At 45.6% G+C, this 26,928-nt stretch overlaps 1 protein-coding gene across 1 annotated transcript in view; it reads left to right on the top strand.

Moving 5' to 3' along the window:
- The window catches only part of LOC132453324 (tumor suppressor candidate 3), a 143,263-nt gene that overhangs the window by 78,780 nt on the left and 37,555 nt on the right, over positions 1–26,928 (top strand). Inside the window, exon 2 of the mRNA XM_060046167.1 lies at positions 11,532–11,701. Within this exon, the coding sequence (XP_059902150.1) occupies positions 11,532–11,701 (170 nt within the window). The remainder of the gene's footprint in view (positions 1–11,531; positions 11,702–26,928) is intronic.

The following is a 26,928-nucleotide window of genomic DNA, read 5'->3' as shown; positions in this document are numbered from 1 at the left end:
TGTGGGAGATCATTTGTAAAGATGGAAAATAAAAGAGGCCCCAAGGAAGAACCCTGCGGGACACCCGTGTCAATTATTCTGGGCTGGGAGAGAGCAGAATTGACAGACACACTTTGACGACTGTAATGAAGATATGAGTTAAACCAAAGATCATCTGATTTGGAAAGAACAATGGCATACAGTTTGTCGAGAAGAACATAATGGTTGACTTTGTCAAACACCTTAGTGAGGTCAATAAAAATTGCACCAGTAGACCTGTTGTTATCTTGTGCAAAAAATATATCATTGGTAATAGTGCTGCATGATTAATCCAATCGCAATCGCGATATTTGCTTTTAAAGAAAAAAAAAATATTTTTTTTTTATTATTTATTCTATTTATTTTATTTAGTTATACTATTGAGAAAACCTAACAAGTTTGCCGAGCAGAAATACCTTTATTTTGAAAAAGATATTTTTTTATTATTTATTCAATTTTGTAACATATTGTTATTTTGAAAACAGTGCTGTACACATTTTTTAGTTCTTGTATTTTTTATGCTAGTTAAATTGTGGATGTTTGAGTTGAGAAATAAACATTCTAAAATTATCAGTAATCTGTGCGCATTTTCCTTGATAACAAAGTAAGTAGATTCATGACACCATTGGTTTATTATATCGCAATCACAATATTGTCCACACTAATTGCAATATGACTTTTTCACCAAATTGTGCAGCACTAATTGGTAAATGATATGATGTTGTAGAGTGATTAGGTCAAAATCCAGATTGATTTGGAGTCAAGAGGGAGAGATCGCTAATATATTTAGGCAGTTGCTTAAAAATAAGCTTTTCAAATATCTTTGCTACATTATTGATTATGGAAATTGACCTGTAATTGTTGACATCGAGTGAGTCACCACCTTAGTGTAATGGAATTACTTTTGCAAATGTCCACTTTAATGGAGTAACATAGGTAGAAAGTGATACCTTAAATGAGTCACAGAGTAGGAATGTTAGTATGTGAACAGGGAGTTTAATAAACTTAATATCCAGACCATCAGGGTCAGACTTTATTTCTGAGATAGCCTGTTGAACATCAGAGGGATGAAATGTTGAGAATGAGAATAGATTATTGTTCAAAGTATTTGTTGTGGTAGAATATAAAAGCTCAGATGACTGTGAACAACAAGTTGAGGAAAAGTGCTGGTTCAGGGCATTGGCCATTGAGAACGGGTCAGAGATAATGTTGTACTCCGAGTTTGTCTGTAAGACTTGTTGGTTTTGTTAATTAAAGAGTTACATTTCTTCCAGAATTGCCTAGGGTTTCTGATGTCAACTGATAAAGAATGTTTATAGTAATTTGATTTAGAATTCCTTGTTTTGGTTATACAGGCATTTCTTAATTTCGTATATTCAGACCAATCACCTTTGTCATATGGTATCTGCCTTTTTGTTTGAATAAATGTATCTAACACCATCAATACAAGGTAATTGACTACCCTTGACCTTAACAGAAGTCCATGGTTCATGGTTGTCCATGACCCTAAGAACCTCAGAGTGAAAGAAGTTCCAACATAAGGTATAATTTGAAATCTTGACCAGTTAATGCTTATTAAATCTTGGATGAAAGCCTCTGTATTAAGTTTTTTGCTCTGCCTTATCCTAATAACTTTAGGTGGCAAACGGTAGTCTTATTTTCCAAACACAAAAAACAATTGAGTGATCACTAAAACAAACAGGTAATACACCAGATTGAGATATTCTATTTGGGTGGGTAACCAAGATCCAGTCCAAAAGAGACTTGGACTTAGGAGTCGGATAAGTAATGAGTTGAGTAAAGTTTAAACTATTAAATATTTATTTTTCTCATGGGAAGACGAACAATCCAGCCAATTACGATTGAAATCACCCATTAAAATCAACAAATTTGCGTAGTCTAAATAACTAATAGTAGCAAGGATACAATTTGTTGATTCAAAAGGGGAATTTGGCGGTCTATAGATGTTACCTATGGTTATTCGCTTTGTTTCATGAAACGCAATATTAACAAATAAGCATTCAAAATGAAAAGCTCTCTCCTTTTGCATAATTAGTTAAGAAGATAAGTGTGAAGAGATATAGGTGGCTACACCCCCACCTCGAGTAGCTCTGTCTGCTCTATACAGAGTATAACCATCAAGTTTAACATCAGCATCAGATATTTCACTATTCAGCCATGTTTCAGAAAGTGTAATAATGCTTGGCTTATTGTAAGAAAGCCAAGCTCTTAGTAAATCAATTTTATGGGTCAAACTCCTAATATTTAAATGAATAATGAATAAACCTTTACCTATACTGATTTATCAAAGAAGAATAGACAGGAGGGTCGGGGAGAGAAGGCAAGTTGACATTTACACACAGACATTTACATAAGCATACCTCCATGTACACACAAAGACACATAAACTGATCACACCAAAGCATAACCTAGAATTGTAATAATAAAAATAGAATGCAGGCATCAGGTCGCAGAATATTAAATGGGAATGCTTTAGACATATCGTTCATGCTTTCCTGTGTACAGACCTCATTATGAGACAGTATATAGGTGTAACGGGTTCACGGGTTCACGGAGTCAGGACACAGTTCTTGGTGGAAATGGAGCGAACTCCTCTTTATTTCCACTTTGGTTACACAATCTTAAAGACACACGAACAAAAGGACAACGGTTCACTGTTCAAATCCGTCCGTCTCCTGGTTTTACGATGCTCTCTCTGGCTCGCAGAGAGCGTCTTCCTCCTCCCTATCTCAAGCCCTGACTGAAAGACAAGCAGGCACATAAATACACACTTCCTGATTGGGTCAGATTGCAGACACCTGTCCGCAATCAGACCCCATCACCCCAGCAGACCCGGTGCTCCATGCTCCCCCTGCAGGCCAGACGCCGCCCCACCTCCACATACCCCCACCGCCCGACACAGGCCGGGGACCCATCCGGCCGTAAACCTACTCCCCCCCCCCCGGGACGGGAGAGGAAGTCTGCCACGACCATCAGTGCCCCCGGCTAGTGGGCCACCCGGAAATTGAACGGCTGCAGCGCGAGGTACCACCGGGTGATCCTCGCGTTGGCATCCTTCATCCGGTGGAGCCACTGGAGGGGGGCGTGGTCGGAGTAGAGGGTGAACTGGCGACCCAGCAGGTAGTAGCGAAGGGCACCGACCGCCCACCGGATGGCGAGACACTCCTTCTCTACCGTGCTGTACCGACCCTCGCGGTCAGACAGCTTGCGGCTCAGGTACAGCACCGGACGGTCGGTCCCCTCAACCTGCTGGGTCAGGACCGCGCCCAACCCCCTATCCGACGCGTCTGCCTGGACGGAGAAAGGGAGAGCAAAATTAGGAGCACACAGGACTGCTTCCCCACAGAGGGCTGTTTTAATAGCCTCAAACGACACCTGGCATGGCTCCGACCACTGGACTGTATCTGGGGCCCTCTTCCGGGTGAGGTCGGTCAAGGGGCTGGCCAGGTCGGAGAAGTTCGGCACGAACTGCCGATAGTAACCCGCCAGCCCCAGGAACCGCCTCACCTCCTTCTTGGTCCTGGGTCGAGGGGCGGCGGCGACCGCCGCGGTCTTACCGACCTGCGGCCGGACCTTCCCCCGCCCCAGGTGGAACCCCAGATACTGAATCTCCCTCCGCCCGATCACACACTTCTTCGGGTTGGCCGTGAGCCCCGCCCGTCTCAGCGACTGAAGGACGGCCGCCACCTGCTGCACATGCTGCCCCCACTCGTCACCATAGATGACGATGTCATCTATGTAGGCGGCAGCATATGCAGCATGAGGCCGTAACACACGGTCCATCAGTCGCTGAAATGTGGCCGGGGCCCCGAACAACCCGAACGGAAGCACCTTGAACTGGTAAAGACCGAGCGGAGTGGAGAACGCAGTTTTTTCTCGGGCTGCTGGAGACAACGGAATCTGCCAGTAGCCCTTCGTGCAGTCCAGGGTCGTATAATATTTGGCCATGCCAAGCCGGTCCACTAGCTCGTCGATCCGAGGCATTGGGTAGGCATCGAACTTTGACACCGCATTCACCCTACGGTAGTCGACACAGAACCAGACAGACCCGTCTGGCTTCCCCACCAGCACGACGGGACTGCACCAGTCACTGTGGGACTCCTCGACGACGCCCAACTCTAACATTGCTGCCAATTCGCGCCGTACCACGTCTTGCTTGTGGACGGGCAGCCTGTAGGGACGTGTCCGCACCGTTAACCCGGGTTGCGTCTCGATGTTGTGAGTTATTAACGGGGTGCGACCAGGCAGGGGCGAAAAGACGTCGGCGAACTGGAGCTGCAGACTGCCCACGTCCGCCGCCTGACTCCCCGACAGATCCTCTCCTCGGCCGACCGGAGGGACAGGCCCCGGAGTAGGGACTTCCGGTCCGAACTCCTCTCCCTCCGGTAGTGTCGTAGCGAACGCGACCGGGACCACATCAATCCACCTTTTGAGCAGATTGATGTGGTAGATCTGTCGGGAGTCGCCCCGGTCTGGCCGCACTACCTCGTAATCCACGTCCCTGACTCGCCGTGTGACCACAAAGGGTCCCTTTGTGGTCCCTTTGCCACTTCGTGAGTAATTTGGTGCTAGAGGTGGGCAGCAGAACGAGGACCTTATCCCCCGGTGTAAGATCGCGTAATCTAGTCCCTCTGTCGTACAGGCGTTTCTGATTCTCCTGGGCCTGGTGCAAATGCTCACGTGACATTACCCCGAGTGAGTGGAGCTTTGCACGCAAGTCCATGACGTACTGGATTTCGTTTTTACTGTCACTGGACCCCTCCTCCCAGGTTTCTTTAATGAGGTCCAGGACGCCCCTGGGCCTGCGCCCATAGAGCAACTCGAATGGGGAAAACCCCGTGGAAGCCTGAGGAACTTCCCGCACCGCAAACAACAGAGGGTCTAGCCATTGATGCCAATTTCGAGCATCCTCCAGTACAAACTTCCGGATCATGGACTTTAACGTCCGGTTAAACCTCTCGCACAAGCCGTCAGTGGCTGGGTGATAGACGCTCGTGCGGATGGCCTTCACCTTCAACAACCCGTAAAGTTCCTTCATCGTGCGTGACATGAAATTGGTGCCCTGGTCAGTGAGAATCTCTTTCGGGATTCCCACCCGCGATATGACATGAAACAACGCCTGCGCAACACTCTTCGCAGAGATGCTGCGCAATGGAATTGCTTCCGGGTATCGGGTTGCGTAGTCGATCAGGACCAACACAAATCGATACCCTTGTGAGGAACGTTCTAATGGCCCGATAATGTCCATGCCCACGCGGTCGAATGGGGCCTCCACCAGAGGAAGGGGCCGCAAGGGAGCCCTGGGAATGGCGGGGGGATTCACCAGCTGGCACTCGGGGCAGGAGGCGCACCACCTACGCACTTCCGCCCGAATCCCCGGCCAATAGAATCGAGCCATTATCCGGTTTAGTGTTTTCTCGTACCCGCCATTGGGTTGTAATGCGCTGCCTGGAAAATCATTTCCCGGCGGCTCCTGGGTACCAGCAACGGGGTAAAAATCTCCTCACTCTCGGTGTCACGACCCACCCGATAAAGCCTATCCCTAACGACCACAAAGTGTGGGTAAGTCAGCACTGCGTCTGGCTGTACCCTCGAACCATCAATAGCAATCACTTGGTCGAAGGCTGAGTGTAAAGTAGCGTCACGAGACTGCTCGAGGGGGAAATCGTCCACCGGTGGGAAGCTCGGCGCTCGGACCTCGGGTTGAGAACCTCCCGCCTCCTCCCCCGATCCCTGATCAGCGTTGGACGCCCTTGCATCGGCGCAGAACACAGCGCATGACCTACATGTCCCTATCTGTCGTGGCCGCACCCCCGTAGTCTCGCTAACCGCCCCTGGAAACCCAGCCCAATCTAACCCTAGAATCAGGGGGTGCGTGAGGCTCGGACTAACCGCCGCCTTGACTCTATGCGTTTTCCCCCCATAACGAATTTCGATAGGGACCAAGGGATACGTGTGAACATCCCCGTGTATACATCTCACCGAAACACTCGATGCCTCTATCAATGCCTCGGATCGCACCAGGTGCTGATGGATCATGGTCTGCATACACCCCGAATCCAACAGCGCCTGGTACGTACCCCGCTGTATCCTCACTGGATACTCACTGGATACGGTACGCCTCGCCGGGACCGTGGGGAAGAACCGGGGCACCGGTGACGCGGACGACCTGGCCCACCTCCATCAACGGACAGTCCCGCCGAAGGTGGCCCGGCCGTCCACACCGCCAGCACGCCTCCCCTGCCGTCTGAGTGCCCGTCTGCGGGATGGGGTGGGAAGGTGCACTATGTGCCTGCTCGTGACTGGGACCCCCCCCCCATCTCGCCCTCGGTCCCGGGGTGGGCCTGTCCCGCTGCAGGGCTGCGGCACCGGTCCGCGGGCTCGGGACCGGTCGTCGGTCTGACAGAGGGGGAGCCAGGTGGCCCTCCGCGATGTTGACGGCCGCCGAGAGGCTCCCGGGCTGGTGGTACCGGACCCAGGTAGATGTTCTGGTTGGAAGCCCCTCGACGAACCTCTCCAGGGCCACCTGCTCCACTATGTCCTCCGGTGTGTGTTGTTCCGGGTCCAGCCACCTCCTCGCCTGGTCCCGCAGCTGCTGGGCGTAGGTGAAGGGCTGGTCGCCGTCGTTGAAGGCCAGGGCCCGGAACCGGCGGCGATGTTCCTCCGGGTTTAGGCCCAACCGGTCCCGGATAGCCCTGGTGACGGTGTCAAAGTCCTTCTGGGCCACCGCTGGTAGGCTGTGGGCCGCGAGCTGGGCCTCTCCCGTCAGCAGAGGCAGGAGACGGTGGGCCCACTCCTGCGGCGGCCACTCGGAGACCTCGGCCACCCCCCGGAAGGTCTCCAGGAAGGCCTCTGGGTCGTCGGCCTCCCCCATCTTGGGGACGTATATATGTTGCCGCAGTCGGGTTTCCCCGCCGCATTCTCCGGAGCCGAGTAGCTCCCGCATGGCCTCCCGGTCGGTGGCCAAGGAGCGGGCCAGCTCCACCAGGACCTCGTTCTGGGCCTGCTGCAGTTGGGTCTGTCGCTCCGCTCTTTGGGCCAGGTGTCCGAGGACACTGGCCAATGATGATGGATTCATACTTGACTCCGCCCCTCGTTGGGCGCCAGTGTAACGGGTTCACGGAGTCAGGACACAGTTCTTGGTGGAAATGGAGCGAACTCCTCTTTATTTCCACTTTGGTTACACAATCTTAAAGACACACGAACAAAAGGACAACGGTTCACTGTTCAAATCCGTCCGTCTCCTGGTTTTACGATGCTCTCTCTGGCTCGCAGAGAGCGTCTTCCTCCTCCCTATCTCAAGCCCTGACTGAAAGACAAGCAGGCACATAAATACACACTTCCTGATTGGGTCAGATTGCAGACACCTGTCCGCAATCAGACCCCATCACCCCAGCAGACCCGGTGCTCCATGCTCCCCCTGCAGGCCAGACGCCGCCCCACCTCCACAATAGGCTATAGCAAAATGAGAAAAGCTAAGTAGCCTAGGCTAAATACATTACACTCATTGGTAACAGTAGGTTAGGCTTCAATATGAAGCTGCATAAACAAATTCAAGAAATAGTGTATGCTCAGTACATTTCATTCATGGGTGACAGGCCTAGACAAATTAAGGCAAGGCAAGGAAACTTTATTTATATAGCACTTTTCATACACAAGGCTGACTCAAAGTGCTTCACGTATAAACATTGTCATACAATAAAATAAAATAATAGATAAGTAAAAGAAAACATATGCAAAGAAATGGGTCAAATAGAAAGTTAAAAATCAAATCATATAACATACCCAAATTATCTGACCCTTCATAATCAGCAAAATAAATTTTAATTGCGCTACTACAGGCTAATGAACATCATCAAAAATATGTTTTGGTTATGTACTTTTAAATAGTAGACTACCATAAGCAAGACAGAAGCAGTCCATTCAGGTATGCATTGTAATTCCTGGAGAAACGTTTCAGCCTCTCCAGGGGTCTTGCACAGCACCGATTTGCCATAGGCGATGATCTTGAGTCTGGCAGGATAATGCAGGGAATATTCCATGTCAAGTTCACAGAGTTTCTTTTTGACATCATCAAACTCCCGACATTTGTTGAGTAGACTGTTACTGAAATCCAGGAAGATATGGACACGTTCGTCTTTGTACTTGAGTTCTTTGATTCCAAGGGCAAGTCGTAGGATGTTAAACTTATCCTGGAGACTGAGGATCTCACCAGGATAGGCCTCTTTGTAGATTGTATTAGTCTGGTGTTAGTCTTGTCTCAGTCTGGTATCTGTCTGGTCTCTGTCTGGTCTTAGTCTGGTCTCACTCTGGTCTTTGTATGGTCTTTGTCTGGTCTTAGTCTGTTCTTAGTCTGGCCTCACTCTGGTGCTAGTCTGGTCTCAGTCTGGTCTTAGTCTGGTCTCAGTCTGGACTCAGTATGTCGTTAGTCTGGTGTCATTCTGGTGTAAGTAGGTTTTAGTCTTGTTTAGTCTGGTGTTAGTCTATGGAAGTATATCTGTCTCATCGGATTTGGAAAATAAAAAGCCATTGAATTTTAAGCATTGAATATTTATGCTTTGAAATAACGTGTCTGAATTGTTTGCCTCTAAAATGAACTCTTTAAATATTCAACAAATAATTGTCACCTTATTTTTCAATGCAAAACCTAATATTATCAAAACCTATTTAACCTAATATATATATTCAATGTTAAAAAATTCAACATGCAAAATTCAGATGCAAAATTCAATGCATACATTTCAACTTAAATATTTTCCACATCCCAAAATTCCACATGCCAAATTCAGCTACAAAATTCATTGTATGAAATTTAGTGTTAACATCCGGCGACCCAAGTAAGAACAATCAATTCTAGATGCTAGGATCAAGCAAGGAGAGTGAGCGGCAATTGGAGCGTCACTTGTTGGATACCCGACTCTGATCCGGGATGGCTTGTGCAACGTTGGTTTGAGCCATGTCAAACGGCAACAGCTGTGATGATGGGTCTTTCTTTCTTGATACAAACGTTAATTCTAAACAGCATTTTACACTGTAGCCTATAATAGGAAATGCTCAAAGGTAAATCAACGTAATTAAACACTGACTGTATCTTATGGGGAAAGAAGCAACGTTGGTGGACTGTACTTAACGCCCTATCCATTGTATGGGTCTGTAAAATGCTAATCAAATCAAATCAAATGTATTTATTAAGCACATTTAATAACAAGGTACGAGGGGGGGGTATTATGTTTTATTTATGTTTTTTATTATAATGCACAGTTGTTTTTTACATCAGTTATCAAATAAACAATGAACCTTTATGTGAAGTTTGTGTGATTACAGAGACTTGGGTGGATTTGCATGCAGCTTAAGGGTAATTGTAGTGGGTTAAGTGCCCCATTTATTAGGGCACAAATTCGGGGCGATCCAAGGTCAAGCTGGGTGATTAATCGATTTTTAATCTTAATTCGAATATATTGGTTGCCAAAGTCTGTTGGAACCAAAAGCAGCAGCAAAACATATTAATCCCAGCATCTTAAACTGAGGCACGCAGCAGAGTGGGAGATGTTTGTTATTTATTTTGCTTTTGTGAATCATTTTTATTGTTTTTATTATAAAATCCAAACTTAAAAAAATATTTATATATTAATCGTTCATAGAAAAAAAATCGATTCAAATCGATATTCAGGGTTTTGTAGGCCAAATCGCTCAGCCCGAGGTCCCTTTTCCTAGGTTTGGTGTGATGCTGGGGCGATCTGAAGCCTGCTGTAAACTGCAACGAGAGTGCAGAGCCGCTCTCGTATCATGTATCATGCCACTCATATCAGGCATTTGCCTCAGCTACTCAACATGCTATTGCCCGGTGTCACAAAACAAATGCACCCCTTACGAGTGATCGATGATGGTACAGATTTCACGTTTGTTACGTGCATGTTTCCGCACATGAACGACTTCATGCCTGTCTATGCTTCAAAATCGTGCATGTTGAATTAATTGTGCAACAGCGGAATTCGGTGTAATAGCCGTTGTCGCTGGACATGGCTAAAACCTGCTTTGCACATGCCTTCCCGCATCAGAGTAGGACGGGTATCGAATGAGGGATGCTCTTATTCCCTCTCGCTCTCCTTGCTTGACCGCAATCTATCATCTAGGATTGAAATCTCTTCCTTGGGTCCCCGGATGTTAACATTGAATTTCACATATTGAATTTTGCAGCTGAATTTGGCATGTTGAATTTTGGGACGTGGAAAATATTTTTATCTTTAGTTTTATACATTGAATTTTGCATCTGAATTTTGCATATTGAATTTTTTTAAGTTGAATATTAGATTTTAGAATTTGTGAACATTGAAAAATAACGATGACAATTATTTGTTGAAAATTGAAAGAGTTAAATTCGGAGGCAAAAAATGCAGATCCGTTATTTAAATGCATTTCCGTGTTCTGTGTTCAAAATTCAATTGCTTTTTATATTCAAAAACAGATGAGACACATTTATACCCATATTAGTCTGGTCTTAGTCTGGTTTTAGTCTGGGTTTAGTCTTGTCTCAGTCTGGTCTTAAAGCGGTCTGTGTTTGTTAACAGCAGGCGGTTCCAGGCAGTTGTAAACATTTTATCTTTTAAGTTGCAAACCGCGGTGGGGCGGAACAACAGGGGCAATCAATGTTTCCGAAGTGCTTTAAAGATCCGTAAAGTGAATGTGTCCTGATGGATGAAGAAGCCCATCCGTCGGTGGGTGGATTATTTTGTCTGTTATACGGCTTTCCAAGGGAAAACGGGGGAGGGAATGTCTGGGAGACGCAGAGACAGATTCTGCGTCAGAGATCGCACTAGGAGCATTCCCCTGTGTTGATATCAATATCTTTATGGAAAGAATAATACAACCCCCTAATGGGATCCGGTAGAGCAATGTGTGTATTTGTGTGTGTTTGAAGAAGGGCCGAAGGAAGAGGAATAGCGAAGAGAAGATAATGTATTAACTATAGAGGAGTGAAATGGAGAATACATTAGGAGGTAGTAGAAAATTTTATTTTTTTGATGGACATGCAAATGCATGCATGTGTCCCACACCACAATCATGCAGGTAAAGAATGTTTCCTCATAAATGCACACACTCACACACACACATACACACCTAGAAGCACACACACACACTTTCCTACGTGACCTATATTATGAGATCACCAGGCTGTGTGTGTGGGTGTTCTTTACCTTATACATGTTTTGACCTGAAGCCTGAGTGGATGTAATCATCAACGACACTCCCCTGCAGAGCTGTAAGCTCCTGCATCCCTTGACCTTGCCTAGTGTGTTCATGTAAAGCATGAACACACTAGCAGCATCAGTTAACTTTTCATTTCTCAAAGCTACTACTGACTGATGCTGACAGATGACTTATCACAATGTTTTCTTGTCTTCTTTTCATGTGTTTCTCTCAGATACCAAACCGACCACAGCAATGTAAATACCGTCTGATAACTGATCTCATCCTCTGGTATGTTCCCTCAGAACCTGCTGTCGGAGAAGGTGGAGCAGCTGATGGAGTGGTCCTCCAGGCGCTCTGTGGTCCGCATGAACGGAGACAAGTTCCGGCGCTTCGTCAAGGCACCGCCCAGAAACTACTCGGTCATCGTGATGTTCACCGCCCTGCAGCCGCAAAGGCAGTGCTCCGTCTGCAGGTACACACCAAACACAACGCACCCAAATCAACACACACACACAAAAATCCAGATACACACACACACACACATACACATGCACTTATTACACACAAACGTAAAAATGAACACACACACTCACAGATTAACAGACACACGTACAAATCAACACACACACACAAATTAACTCACTTATTCAACCACTCACTCACTCATTCACTCACAAATTAACAGTGTTGGGCTTAACGCGTTACAAAAGTAACGCGTTACCGTAATATATTACATTTAGGCAGTAACGGAGTAATATAACGCGTTACTAACTATATTTCGGTAATATTATTACAGCTACTGAGTCCGGTAACGCGTTACAATCATGGACATAATAAAGGATGGACCACGGACTGGACAGTGGCCGCCCATTCATTCATATACAAACTGCTCAGTGGCGCAGGGTAACATACAGGAGCGATTTGCTTCCGCGTTATGGGGCCAAGACACGTGGCCTAGTCCGTGACGTACCGGATGCAGAAATATAGAACGCATGCGTGCCCATCCCCCCACTCCGGTCCAACAACAATATAAAATGATACCGTAATGCACCTGTTCTTTGTCTTTGGATCTTTTGAATAAATTGATCAATACATGATGAATCACAATGATCGCAAGCAGAGGACCGTGAGAGTTATTGAGCAGCAGATGAACCAGTCCAAAAATCGGACACGTTAACGGAGCACTGAACTAGGCCCTCTCGGATGCCATTTGTTTCACTACGACTCCTTTCAGCTGCACACCCCTCTTCCCCAGCGAGATAACGGCTAATAAAACGCTTGAGGTGGCGTTTTGAAAAGAAAAAACTTACATTTTTTAGGACATGGCATGAAGGTAATTATGAGCCTTTGATTGATATCCAGACATTTTTTGTGGAGACACATTCCTGTTCCCCACTTGTATTGGAGTGAACGGAGATATCTACTTCTGGGTCCCATGATTTGAGGGACCCGTCTACAGCCCGCTTAAACAGCTGCAATACCAGGCTTGGCCGCTGAGCACTGGTGGATTGCGGAAGTATGCAGTGTTCCTGGGGGCTTGGTTACAATCCGAGCCACACAGACTCCAGCCCTTGTTTGGCTGTATATTTTGTCTATTAAAGGTCCCATGACATGCTATTTTATGTATTCTTTAATATAGGTATTAGTGGGCAACTAACACATTATTCAAAGACGTTCCCGAAATTCAGCCGTGGTGCAGAGTTACAGCCACTCCGAGCCAGTCGCACATTGAGCTTCCCCCAAATGCGCTGTTTTGGTGTCTGTAGCTATAATGCAAATGAGGAGGAGCGAGGCGGGTCAAGGAGGAGGGTGGGGGTGTGGCCCTGAGCAGCTTGCAGCCACGGTACCATGCGCTCTGTTTACAGTGGATGTATCGCAATGGCGAGGCGCACACAGCCTTTAGCCGTGTTCTGTAAATATTCTAGAACACACGGGAGTCCTGGAGCTCTATATTTAAATATTATCATATAGCCTACATAGATATCTATATCATATAATATATATTATCACGGCCAAAAGCTGTGTGAGCCGATATTATGAATCTCAAACGACCGCGTTGGGTTCTCCGACGTTCCTGGTTCTTCAACGTCCTCATCAATATGAATTAGACTGAACCGCGACAAGGAAGAGAAAGGGATCGTTGCCGGGCAGCGCTTAGGCACCTCCGCCTACGTCGGTGGTCCCTCAGCGGGGCTCAAGCGGGAGACATTCGCCGCCAACAATCCCTTTCTCCTCCATGTCACGGTTCATGTTCTTGAGGGAATCAAAGCCAAAGTTCCTTCCCCCCAATTCATTCTCAACCTTGGCTGAGATAACCCCCAATACGAGTCTCGTTGTAGAAATACCAGAGACGAGAGTCCGACGTGTTATGCGCCATAACACCAAAAGCAGAACGGTTATCCAAATAACAAGGAAGTGTACAACACTTGCGTTACAGTCCTGGAGCTCTATATCTAAATAATATCATATAATACATAGAAATCTATATAATTTAATACATATTATCACGGCCAAAAGATGTGTGCGCCTCCAGACGATATTATGAATCCCAAACAACTTTGTCGGGTTCTGCGATGTCTCTGGTTCTTCCACTTTCACATCAACCTGAAGTCGACTGAACCGCGAGCGGCCTGCTGCCGGCTGCCCGCTGCCGGGCGATGGTGCCTTGCGGCAACCGGCGGCATGTCGCAGTTCATGTACTTCAGCGAGTCAAAGCCAAAGTTCCTTTCCCCCAATTCCTTCTCAACCATGGCTCAGATAACCCCCACAACAGTCTCGTTGTGGAAATAGAAGACACGTCAAAGAACCGACAAGAAACACTTGCATTACAGTGTGTGTATTCACACACACACACACACACACACACACACACACACACACACACACACACACACACACACACACACACGTGGCACTCGCACGGTCGAGTCTCATTGGCGGGCCAACGTCTCTGGGCGGGCCAGGCAGAGTAAGGGGAGGAGCTGAGATTCCTGATGACGTCATGAATACAGACATTCCAAATCAGCGCACTTGAGCCTCCGTTTTTTCAAAGGCGAGCAGAACAGCTAGTGCTCGTTTTACACCAAACGCAAGTTTTAGCCACTGGGGGACCATAGGCAGGCTAGGGGAACTCATATTTATGTTAGAAAACCTCATAAAGTGAGATTTTCATGTCATGGGACCTTTAAGACTTTGTTGTTTGGTCCTAACCAAAACATTAATAGGCTCTAAGCATAAGTTCCTTGTAAAGTCTCTGTGGGACTGAAATGTTGAATGTGTTTCATTATTTATGCTGTTCTCATGCTCTTTTTTATTACTGCTATTTGCTGCTATTTCAGGGCAGGATATATGCTCAGGTTCTAAAATACTTAATTACAAAACATGCCCTGTCTGGTGGCTGTTAGACGTCATTCTTGAAGTGCACTTTTATTTTATTATTGAAATAGTATAAACTATTAACATGTTTGATTTCATGGAAATGCTACTTTTTTGTTAAATGTTTATGTGGCTGCACTTTGTAACTCAGGAGCTAATAAATGAGGCATAGAAAAAGAGTTTGTGTCATGTCGTGTAAAGGTTTTGGTTGTTTAATTATTCTATATCATAACATTATTGTAATTCAGCTATTCATGGTAAACACTACATGCAGATGCAACATAGACCTCATTAGACTTTAATGTTTGCCCCCCCCCTCCGCCTTGTCCTGAATGTTTATTTTGGTGAAAGTAATAAGTAACTTATTACTTATTACTCTACACAGAAGGTAATATTGTAAAGAAACGTATTACTTTCAAATGCAAGTAACTAGTAATTTGAAATATATTACATTTTGGAAGTAACTTGCCCAACACTGCAAATTAACACCCTCACAAATTAACTGGCACACACACACACACTCATAAATCAACGCTCACACGCACAAATCCACACACGCACGCACACGTACACACACACACAGACACACAAATTAACACACACATGGACACACACATGTGCAAACACACATGCATGCCCAAAGACACCCAGACACACACATGCACATACACACACACACACACGAAGGCAACGGAATGTTGTAACCATACCTGGTTTATGTTCCTTGTGAAACAATCGTATTTTGATTCATTAAGGGAATCATTAAAAGGCGTATATGTGGTTTCTGAAATCCCTCTCCATAGTAGTTATGTGCTGATTGTATATAATCCTTGTTATTGGTGGGGCACTGGGCAGGGTGAAATTCGGTGTAACTGTTTTAAATGGGTGGGTTTGAATGTGTGCTTTGGGCTGAAAATAAAATGACACTCGGCAGTGACTTCCAATTGGATTAAGGAGCGTTAACTCTATTAGAAGTGTGGAGCGCTCTGTGGCTGAGTAAGCAACTAACAACAGCCATTCAACAGCTGGCTCACTCATAACCCGCCAACGCAGGGATAGCAATATCTCCATTCTGCCGTTTTTCATGACATGAAGCACCACAAGTAGAGGAGGAGGCCTCAATGCTCCACCGTTACCGCGGTCGTTGGAGGGGATGTCAGTGGGACATCTACTGAGGAAACAAAGAACAGCTATCTGGTTCTCAAACTGCCAAGTGTCATAGATACAGACAGGTGTGTGAAGTGAACGCTGCCAGCTGTGTTGTGAATTTTTTGAAAATAAATAAATATAGAAATGACCCCAATGCCGGTAGGAGTCATGCTGGTGTATCTCTGTACTCATGCTGGTGTACGTATGCAGCTTCAGACTGAGTGATCCTATTAGTGATCCTGTTGTAAAGTTATTCCTATTGTATTATGAATGCAGGCTGAGAGGAGCCTGAACATTGATCACAGGACATAGGGATCATGATATGAGACATGATGATACATTATTATCACGTGTATTTACGAGGACAAGACACACCAACCATCAAATTATATCAATCTTCTGGAGGACTTGGGAGCTGAAGTGAGCTGCAGAAACACCTAGCAGCGGGCACCGGGTCAGGGTAACATTTTGCCGCCCTGGTCGGTTATGAGTATTGGTTAATTAGACGGAGCCGCACTCTAAAGCCACTTCTCTGCTGTTACTGGAAACATGAGGCTGGTGTTGTAATGCCTGGTATCCTCTGCCTCTGGCTGCGTCTCGCTGGTCACGGCGTTTCGACACCTTGTTCCAGCGTTCCCTCCCTCTGCCCCTCGCTGGTCCAGGCGCTCTGACACCTGGTCCCAGCGTTCCCTCCCTCTGCCCCTCGCTGGTCCAGGCGTTCTGACACCTGGTCCCAGCGTTCCCTCCCTCTGGCCCTCGCTGGTCCAGGCGTTCCAGCACCTGGTCCCAGCGTTCCCTCTGTCTGCTCTCGCTGGTCCAGGTGTGCCGACACCTTGTTCAATCGTTCCCTCCCTCTGCCCCTTACTGGTCCAGGCGTTCCAATATCTGGTCCAAGTGTTCCCTCCCTCTGCCCCTTGCTGGTCCAGGCGTTCCGAAACCTGGTCCAAGCATTCCCTCCTTCCGCCCCTCACTGTTCCAGGCGTTCCAGCACCTGGTCCCAGCATTCCCTCCCTCTGGCCCTCGCTGGTCCAGGCTTTCCGACACCTGGTCCCATCGTTCCCTCTCTCTGTCCCTCGCTGGTCCAGGCATTCTGACACCTTGTCCCAGCATTCTCTACCTCTGCCCCTCGCTGGTCCAGATGTTCCGACACCTGGTCCCAGCGTTCCCTCCCTCTGCCCCTCGCTGGTCCAGGCATTCCGACACCTGGTCCCAGCGTTCCCTCCCTCTGGCCCTCGCTGGTCCGGGCTTTCCGACACCTGGTCCCAGCGTTCCCTTCCTCTGCCCCTAACTGGTCCAGGCATTCCAACACCTGTTCCCAGCGTTCCCTCCCTCTGGCCCTCGCTGGTCCGGGCGTTCCGACACCTGGTCCCAGCGTTCCCTTCCTCTGCCCCTAACTGGTCCAGGCATTCCAACACCTGGTCCCAGCGTTGCCTCCCTCTGCCCCTCGCCGGTCCAGGCTTGCGTTCCGACTCCTGGTCCAAGCGTTCCCTGCCTTTACCTCTCGCTGGTCCAGGCATTCCAACACCTGGTCCCAGCGTTCCCTACCTCTGCCTCTCGCTGGTCTACACCTTGCCCCAGCGTTCCCTCCCTGGCTTCAGATGGAGGGCATCTCACCGTTGGAGATGTTTTTGTGCATAAGGATCATTCTTCTTGCCGTATCATTATTCTGGTGATCGACGTTATAGTTATTATTTTTCCCATTCCATTCCAGTAAGTAGGAAGGCAAACATTCATTTGGCTCCATCAGCTGTCAAATCTGTTTGTTTTCCTTCACATCCAATCCGTTTGCCAGCCAAGCGTTGGGTCCAAATCTCCCAGGGTGCGCAGTTGATAAAAGCCTCCAAGATGTGCAAAAACATGCAAATTAATCTGCATAAATTCATCATTTTGTGAACCCTCCCGGATATTATGGAAATACTTGTAACAGTAGCGACAACAACAATAAGAACAATGCTGTGTTAAAACACTGCACTGAAACAACTGAGAGAAATTGCTTTGGGGCTAAGATGTCCCACTGTTTCTGAACCATGGACATTTCCCCAACAAGTTTTGTAGATATTGCTATGTCTAAGCCCCACAGAGAGTTCCTTCTCTAGTAGTAACTGTTTTAGACCATTCCAGAACCATCGAAAGGTCTCTAGTAGTAACTGTTTAAGACCCTTCCAGAACCATGGACGGGTCTCTAGTAGCATCTGTTTTAGACTAGGGATGTAAATAACTCCAATTTTTCATGGTCGAAAAAACGGTGGGCGGTATGAACGAATAATCGATTATTCGATGTGTGCCGACATTCACAAGCAGCCATGGATCATCGGCAAGAAATCACTTAATATCTTAAACACAAGAAAAAAACTACATGCTAAGTAGTTCCAGTCAAATTGTCTGTTCAGCCCGCAAAACAAGAGCTGGTATTTTGTGAAAAATGTATTTAACTGTAATCCGAAAACGCAGATATATGCTATAGTCCCTACAGTATCTGTGGTATAAAGGCTGAATCGCGACGGTCTATACTTTCAACATGAAGAGTACGTATTTATAATTTGAAATTAGTCCCAGCCATTATACCACAGATACTATAGGGTCTATAGCATATAACCGCGTTTTCTGATTACAGTTAAACGTGAGAGTAAACTGAAAACATTGCTAGTTAACACCGCAACTGCAAATTAACCACACGGAGATAACCATGGCAACCGGTCAAACAAACTTTCTTATGGCGATAATTCTGCGCAGACATCCGCCGTGTTGATAAACAAATAATCCCCCTATAAATGAATGGTCTTTATTTATTTTCTATGGCAAGTGACCATGGTATAAGAGGGATAATGCTCTTGGACACCTGTCCAACATTAGTTCTGTCCGTTAATTCTTGTTTATTTGAATGGGAAAAAATGTTAACGGTCCAAATGTTAAAAATCACCTTTGACCCTCGGGAACGAATAATCTAATAATCTAATATTCTGTCCCATCCCTATTTTAGACCATTCCAGAACCATGGAAAGGTCTCTAGTAGTAACTGCTTTAGAGCAGCATTAGAACCATGGACTGGTCTTGAGCAGTAACTGTTTTAGACCATTCCAGAACCATGGACAGGTCTCTAGTAGTAACTTTTTTTGACCATTCCAGAACCATGGAAAGGTCTCTAGTAGTAACTGTTTTAGAACATTCCAGAACCATGGAAAGGTCTCTAGTAGTAACTGTTTTAGAGCACTATCAGAACCATGGACAGGCCTCTAGTAGTAACTGTTTTAGACCATTGCAGAACCATGGACAGGTATCTAGCAGTAACTGTTTTAGAGCAGCATTCGAACCATGGACCGGTCTCTAGTATCAACTGTTTTAGACCATTCCAGAACCATGGACAGGTCTCCAGTGTTTCTAAAACTTTTTTCTGCCAAATCACACAAAATAGATACATTTGTCAGCGCGCTACCTTTTCTTCTCTCGGTCAGCGAGTTAAAAGACACACATCGCTACAGCGCCAACATACCCCTGCCTTCTGTCACTCACTCGCAGTGCGGTCTCTGGCAGTGATTCGGCCCTAGTGTCAATGACCTATTTGACGTGTAAGCTGAAGGTTAGCCAGCACAGCTAGCATCTCAAGTGCAACACCTCCGCGACCGGTTTAGGTAGAGAAGGAAAACAGAGTAGTGACGGAGGAGGGCAGTTTAGAAGTACTTTGGATTAAGGCAAATTACCAAGAAAAGTCAAAAGACTCATGTAAAGTCATATGCATGAACACGGTTTCGGGTTTCATAACTGCACATAAACAGCAATAGCGTACTAAACTGCAACTAAACATGGTGTTTACAATCAATGACTAAGAGAAGGTTTCTGAGGAAAAAGGTAAATTGAATGTGTTCTGATTGAATTGAATTAAATCAGAACACATCTTCTTCAGCCCAATCTAGTGGCCATATATATATTTTTTATATATATTTTTGAGAGTGCTTGGCTTGGTGTCATTCGATTATATTCGCCCTGAACTTTAAAGGGATACTTCACCCATTTAGAACCGACGTTCTATCATTATTAAATTGCTATTGTAATATAAATAAATATATAAATAAATATCAGTCTAAACCAGTCTCCCCTTGGCCCATTTTTTCTCATCTAATTTTCTCCCGAAATGACGTCAAATTACGCGTTTGACGTAATTTCGGGAGAAACCTCTTGTCCCGCTAGAAGGGCCGAGGACTACAACACACTTTTGGTGGCAAATTTTTCCACCAATAAGGAATGAGAGGGGGCGGGAGCTCGCGTACTGAGGGGGAATGAGGGGGACGGGAGACCGACAGGTGGGCGGGGCAGCGAGCGCAATGCACTGTGGTAGTTGGAGGTTTTCTTACTTTGAGCCAGAGAGACCATGAAAACCCTCTTTCTGCCTTTTTTCAGGCTAGGATGAACCGATTTAAAAAATGTTTTCACATTTATAATACATTGAATTATTTAATTCATAAAACCTTCATATTCCCACCTGTGAAGTATCTCTTTAAATAGAGGTTTCAAGTGTCAGAATTGTAAGATATCAACCTATTTGTGCCACATAGTACGATAGTGCTACCAACTGATAATGACCTACTGATCATTATTTCAGGTGGAAATGTAATCTTCCACTTACGCTGTGTTCCCCACAAGTGGGGAACAGGAATGTGTCTCCGCAAAAAATTTTAGTTTTCTCTTTTCAAAACGCCACCTCAAGCGTTTTATTAGCCGTTTTATGTAATTATTTTTTGCTGAAGAAGGAGGGGTGGGCAGTTGAAAGGAGTCGTAGGGAAACAAATGTTGTTTCGGCCCGGCATTCGAGAGGGCCTAGTGCACGGCTCCGTTAACTTCTCGTGTCCGAGGTTTTTCCTTTTACCTAACATTAATGACGTTGATGGTTTTTAGGCACTGTGGTGACTTTTTATCACAAAGTGTTTTAGTCATAAAGGGATTTTTATACTGGTTCAGCTGCTGCTCAATGACTCTCACGTTCCTCTGCTTGCGATCATTGCGATTCACCATTTATTAATCCATTTATTCAAAAGATCCAAAGATAAAGAACGGGTGCATTACGGCGTCATTTTTATAATATTGTTAATAGCCTAATAAACATTTCAGTTGTTTTAGTATTTAATTTTTCATTTGCTTGTTTAGCTATGTATGACAGTTAACAATGTTGGTGTAGGCCTATTACAAATATTTATGTGGGTAGTCTACTCCAACCTCGTTACTGATCGATATGTATACATTTATTTGTATATAAATTATTGATAGCATTTTTCGTAAATAGTTGGATGGAATCTGTTTCTTAAGCAATAACATTGAACTGTATTGTTTTCTAGGCCAACATACATTTACTATCTTGTTGGTATTATATGTTATATGGAGCAATCTTTCATATTTATGAAGTTAACTTATACTTCCATGGTCGGTAAACAATGTGACTGCGATCGCTCAGACCTCTCGCTTATGATGCTACAATGCTAAAAAACAAGAATATTTCTGCATCCGATACGTCATGAACTAGGGCGTGGCTAGGCTCCCGTGATGCGGAAGCATATCGCTCCTTGATGTGACCCTGCGCCATTGAGCAGTTTACATAGGAATGAATCTGTGCCATTTTGGAATCCGATGTCCATTCTATCATATGTCCATAACTGTTTTAGAGCAGCATACCAGAACCATGGACAGGTCCCTAGTAGTAACTGTTTTAGAGCAGCATTAGAACCATGGACAGGTCTCTAGTAGTATCTGTTTTAGAGCTAGCAGCATTAGAACCATGGACAGGTCTCTAGTATAAACTGTTTTAGAGCAGCATTAGCACCATGGACAGGACTCTAGTAGTAACTGTTTTAGAGCAGCATCAATATCAAGGTATTATTGTAGCAAAAGTCCTTAGCATGCGTACACTAAAGTCACAAAGGTTTAGCAGTAAATCTGAAGTCGTATGTATTTATTTTGCATCTGTACACTAAAGTTACAAATGTGTAACAGTAAATTTGAAGTCGTAAATATTTTTTCTACCATTTTAAACACAAAATAGGGGATACAAGTTCACAAGTCCTTTGTTACAAGACTTTGTGCATGACTCTTTGAAATTGTGATGCACAGGATAGGATTTGTGCACCCCAACTTCAAAGAGTCGCAGATACTTTTGCAACACGTCCATGGGCGTGACAAAATGGCAGCATAAACTAATGAAAGTTGCCGGCAGGGGGTGCATTTTTTAAGCTACACTGGGAACCATCCAAGCATATGCTCTTCTTTTCTGGAGTCTTGACAGAAGAGAAGAGGGCATCCTACACGACGGAGGTGGGTATCTTACATTATGTTAATGAAATTACTTAGGAGGATTAAGTAGGAAGGAGTTTGGAAGCGCGGATGCATCCAATGCATGCATCCAGTGCATGCATCCAGTGCATGCACGTTTAGATTTCACCACGTTCATCAAAGGCTGAACTTGTTTTTCGAAATTTAGGTCATCAACGAGTTGAATGAATGAACGAATGTTGAATGTCTGTCAAGACTCCAAAAAGGAAGAGTAAATGCTTGGATGGGTCCCAGTGTAGTTTGAAAAATGCACACCCTGCCGGCGACTTTCTTGGTTTATGCTGCAATTTTGTCTCGCCCACTGAAGCTCTGTGCCTACAGATACAAATCACTTGGCTACACTTGTACCACCTAGACGCATTTGGGTTTACGAATGCACAGATTTTGTGCATGTTCTCAGATTATGAAACACGGGTGTGCAAATGTGTTTTGCACCAACTGCACTGCAATGATTGTGTCAAATGTGTCAAGTGCATGACTCTTTGAATTTGTGATGCACAGGATAGGATTTGTGCACCTGTAACAAAGGACTTGTGAACTTGTAGACCCTATTTTGTGTTTACAATGGCAGAAAAAATATTTATGATTTCAAATTTACTGTTACACATTTGTGACTTTAGTGTACACATGCAAAAGACTTTTGCAATATATATATATATTGTTGCAGACGCCATGGAGGAGTGCGGGGAGTGGTAGGTTATTCTGGGGATCGTTAAGCAGGGGTGCTTGGGCTCAAGAGGGCGAGCAAACAGTCGTGTAGGGGAAGGAAGGCTAGAGAAGCTTACGCTAGCAAAGGACTGGCAGGATCTGTGTGATCGCCTGGCAGCGTGCTACGCCCTGAGAGAGAGAGACAGGTGGAAGGTGTTGGACGGACATTGAACTGGAGCATAAAGGAGGTGGATGACCCTTTTCCCACCCTGGTTCGGTTCACTCTGTAAATAAACCATTCTGCTACTCTCTGTGTGTTGTCATTTTATCTATGCGACTTGGTAGCGTGGAAACCCCACACCCACTGGCCCGCTACAATATATATATATATGTACGTATGTATGTAAGTTTTTTGTAAACAATAAACAATAGGAGAATGATACAAGTCATGGTCACTCAAAGCTCATCCTACTGACTCTTGTAAAGTATAAAAACATATATTTATTTTTCCTAATTTATTTTTGTCTTCGTTGCCACTTGTGCATAGAGGCTGGCATTTGATTAAGGAAAATTCAGCAGGAACACTGTGACACATGCAGATACACACACACGTGTCCATGCATGCACACGCTCACTAACACCAAACTGCTCAACGGAATGGCTCCCTTGAGAACATGCACATAAACTATTTTTATCTCTCCTGCCATGCGTTAATACGGGCATAACTGGAGCTCCTTCTCACCATTTAAAACACACACACACTCCTACCCCCTTTAACTTTTTCATCTCACTATCTATCTATCTATCTTAAGAGCCTTTCCAGACCCCCCCCCCCCCCCCCCGAAATGGACTGCTTGTTTGAATCAGATGCAGCGCGCACATTACTTAATAATGTCAACACTTGTAGCGGAGGAGAGAGAGGGGGAGAGATGGAGTGGGTGGCAGAGAGACAGGTAGACAGACTGATCGGGGGTGAGAGACAGACCCGACCCGGTTGGGAAGATTGAGAGAGCGAGAAGGACCCCAAACGATGGGGGGGTTGTTAAATGCTGAGTTGGGAGCTGGTGTTAAAGGGAAACTTCACCCATTTCCATCAAGCTTTGTATCGTTAGAAACCCACTCAAATTTTTTGAATGGTCGTGCATCATTACCTTATTTTCTGGAGAGACTGGAGAGATCCGTATCGATTTCCATCACTTCCTGTTTAAGATGACGCAATATGACGATTTTTGCAAAGAAGTAAATAGGAAGTGTAATGGCCCGTTCAGACTACACGATTTCAGCCCGATTTTGCCCCGATTCTTTCGTCGCAGACAAATATGCGAATTGTACATTATTTTGACAGGTCGGCGACGAGACGAGGTCTTGTAATGTGACGTGCTTGTGATCTGCGATGTTTTCGTCAGCGACGTTCGAAAACCCCACAACGAAAAGTTTGGCATGTCTGAATTTTTTGGGGATTCGCATGACGTATACATTGTTGACATGAGGGAACCACGCCCCCAGTTAGGTGAGGGAAGCCCGCGAACAGCTGGAGCTCACGCGCAGTGTTTATGCCCCGTTTACACCATCCCGCTAATGGCCGCTAATGGCCGCTAATGGCCGATGGACCACCGATGTGGAAGTCGGGGTGTTTCGGGTGACATCGGGCTAAAAATGTATGATCGGGTCAATTTATCGGGGGAGCATTTACACATACCCGATGTTATGACGATAACATAACGATTTATGCCAGGGAAGACACCCGAAGTGCGTTTGGCGTCACTTGACGTCATTTCGAATGACCCCAAACACGTCAAATGACGCGTTTGGCGTCATTTGGCGTCATTTCGGGAGAAGGCAAAGGGGAGACTGGTTTAGACTGATATTTATTTATATATTTATTTATATTACAATAGCGATTTTATAATAATGGGCGAAGTACCCCTTTAATTATAAAAGTAGGACATCCATCCATCACCCCCTATTTATACCCAAGTGGCAGATTGAGGGTCTTCCTTAACACAATTTGGTCACAATCATTATTTGTCGAGGGTTCTTGAGGGTCTTTCGTGTGTTGAGGTTGCCGATATAAAGACGATAAAACACGATAAAGCGCAGAAGATTAACGAATATAGCCGATGTACCCCAGGAAAATTCCCGAACGACTTGCGATGTCTTACATTATACTCCCGTAGTCCCGTTCTATTCCCGATTATAGCCAATTAGCCCATAGCAACACCTGGTAACCGATTCTACCCCGATAGACCCAAAATTAACAAACATGTTCGTTCTTTGCCGATGTTGCCCGATCATTGAGCTTTTCTTCCCGTTGTCTAACGATGTTCCCGGGAAGAGTAACGGTGTTTCCCGATGAAACCACGCTATTTGCCGATGTTATAACGATAGCTGCTGATTTATCCATCGGGCACCATCGGGGCCCACTATCGGGTAGGTGTAAACAGGGCATTACCAACTGACTTCACTGCACTACGCTGAGTAGGAGTAACTACTGCAAAAATGAATGCGATCAATAACAAGAAGAATGCTAATAAAGAAAACTATAGAAAATGGAGTGGAAATGTGGCAGCAACGTCACTGCATTTTCGACGTGTCCTCGAAGGACTTTCACGATAGGGTGAAAAGGAATACAGCCTGGCGAGAAATAGCCGACACCCTTGACTTACCTGGTAAGTTTGGAGCCATCAGCTGTTGACGTGCTAATAGCTATCATAACCTATCATAAACCGTCTCTGTGCAAAGGACCGCCAGCATAATGCCTATAGCTAGGTACTCTGGATCCAGTGTTGACACTTTGTTGCTAGGCTACGTTGTTGCTGCCTCTACTTTGTATAGTTCATGTCACGCGCAACGCAACTACTGTGAGGAATTGCCGCATTGAGCAGATATAAAAACTACTGGAACCTTTATGACAAAAATGTAAAAAGCATTTATGTTAGTTCTAAATCCTACATTTTCAAAATATCTTGCAAACTTGAATGATACAAAGTAGAGAGCATCGCACCCTCGAATCTTGTAGTGTGGCCAGTCTTACGACGAGACAAGGCCCGTTTTCCTGGTTCTGTGATCGTATAGTGTGACATGTTAAATCGTGGAGGAATTTCTGAGAATCGTGTAGTCTGAACCGGCCATAAGAGGGGAGGATTCTCGTAAGACTACAAGCACTAGTCCCACCAGGGGGTGGGACCCACTGACGCTACAGACCTATTAGAGCAGTGCCAGTGGGTGGGACTTCACCAGCAGAAACTAACATCCACAGCACCTGAAGCTAGGCTAACAGAGGCTGTTGATAAAACTGAAGTACAATGGCGGAAGGTACAGGATCTGACAAAGAAGATGGCACCATTTCGAAAGAAATACAAACAAGGACTAATTCACTGAGTTCACCAACTAATACTCTTCACTAGAAATGTTGTGTGAAATGATTTTCAAGCAGTCTTGCGGTATCAGCTTGGTAGATGGAACAGCGAGGTGTCCGATAGGCGGAGATCTAGATCAGCGGGAGTGGCCTACGAAGCTGTGCATCATGGTGCATGGTGGAAGTTGTTGTCTTCAATCCAAAAGCGCCAAAAAGCGGTCACTTTCTGCCTTTTCTCGGTCAAGACGGCAACAAATTAGAATTTTATTTTATTATTCGATTACACATAGGACCCAATTTCAATACATATTCATGCCTCCATCGGTGAAATGCTCCTTTAAGAGATCATGCAATGAGCTAGGCAACTAATCACCTAGCCCCTACCCGCTCCATCACTTCATCTTTCTCACTCTGTCTCTACCTCTCTCACATTCCCTGACTCTCTCTCGTCCCCACCACTCTCTCTCGTTCACTGACTCTCTCTCTCTCTGTCCATATCTCTCTCTCTCTCGTCCCTACGACTCTCTCTCTCTGCCTCTACCTCTCTCTCGTTCCCTGAATCTCTCTCTCCGTCCCTACTTCTCTCTCTCTGTATCTAGCTCTCTTGTTCTCTGGCTCTCTCTCTCCATCCCTACCTCTCTGTCTCTACCTCTCTCCTTCCCTTACTTTCTCTGTCTCGTTGTCTATACCTCTCTCGTTCCCTGGCTCTCTCGTCGTCTGTACCTCTCTCGTTCCCTGACTCTCTCTCTCTGTCTCTAGCTCTCTCTCGTTCACTGACACTCTCTCTCCATCCCTACCTCTCTCTGTCTCTGTCTCTCTCTCTCTCGTTCACTGACTCTCTTCTGCCCTACCTC

The sequence above is a fragment of the Gadus macrocephalus genome, chromosome 3 (genome assembly GCF_031168955.1).
Source record: "Gadus macrocephalus chromosome 3, ASM3116895v1".
NCBI classification, from domain to species: Eukaryota; Metazoa; Chordata; class Actinopteri; order Gadiformes; family Gadidae; genus Gadus; species Gadus macrocephalus.
Note: the sequence above shows the minus strand (reverse complement) of the source record. Positions and strands in the feature narration are given on the sequence as shown.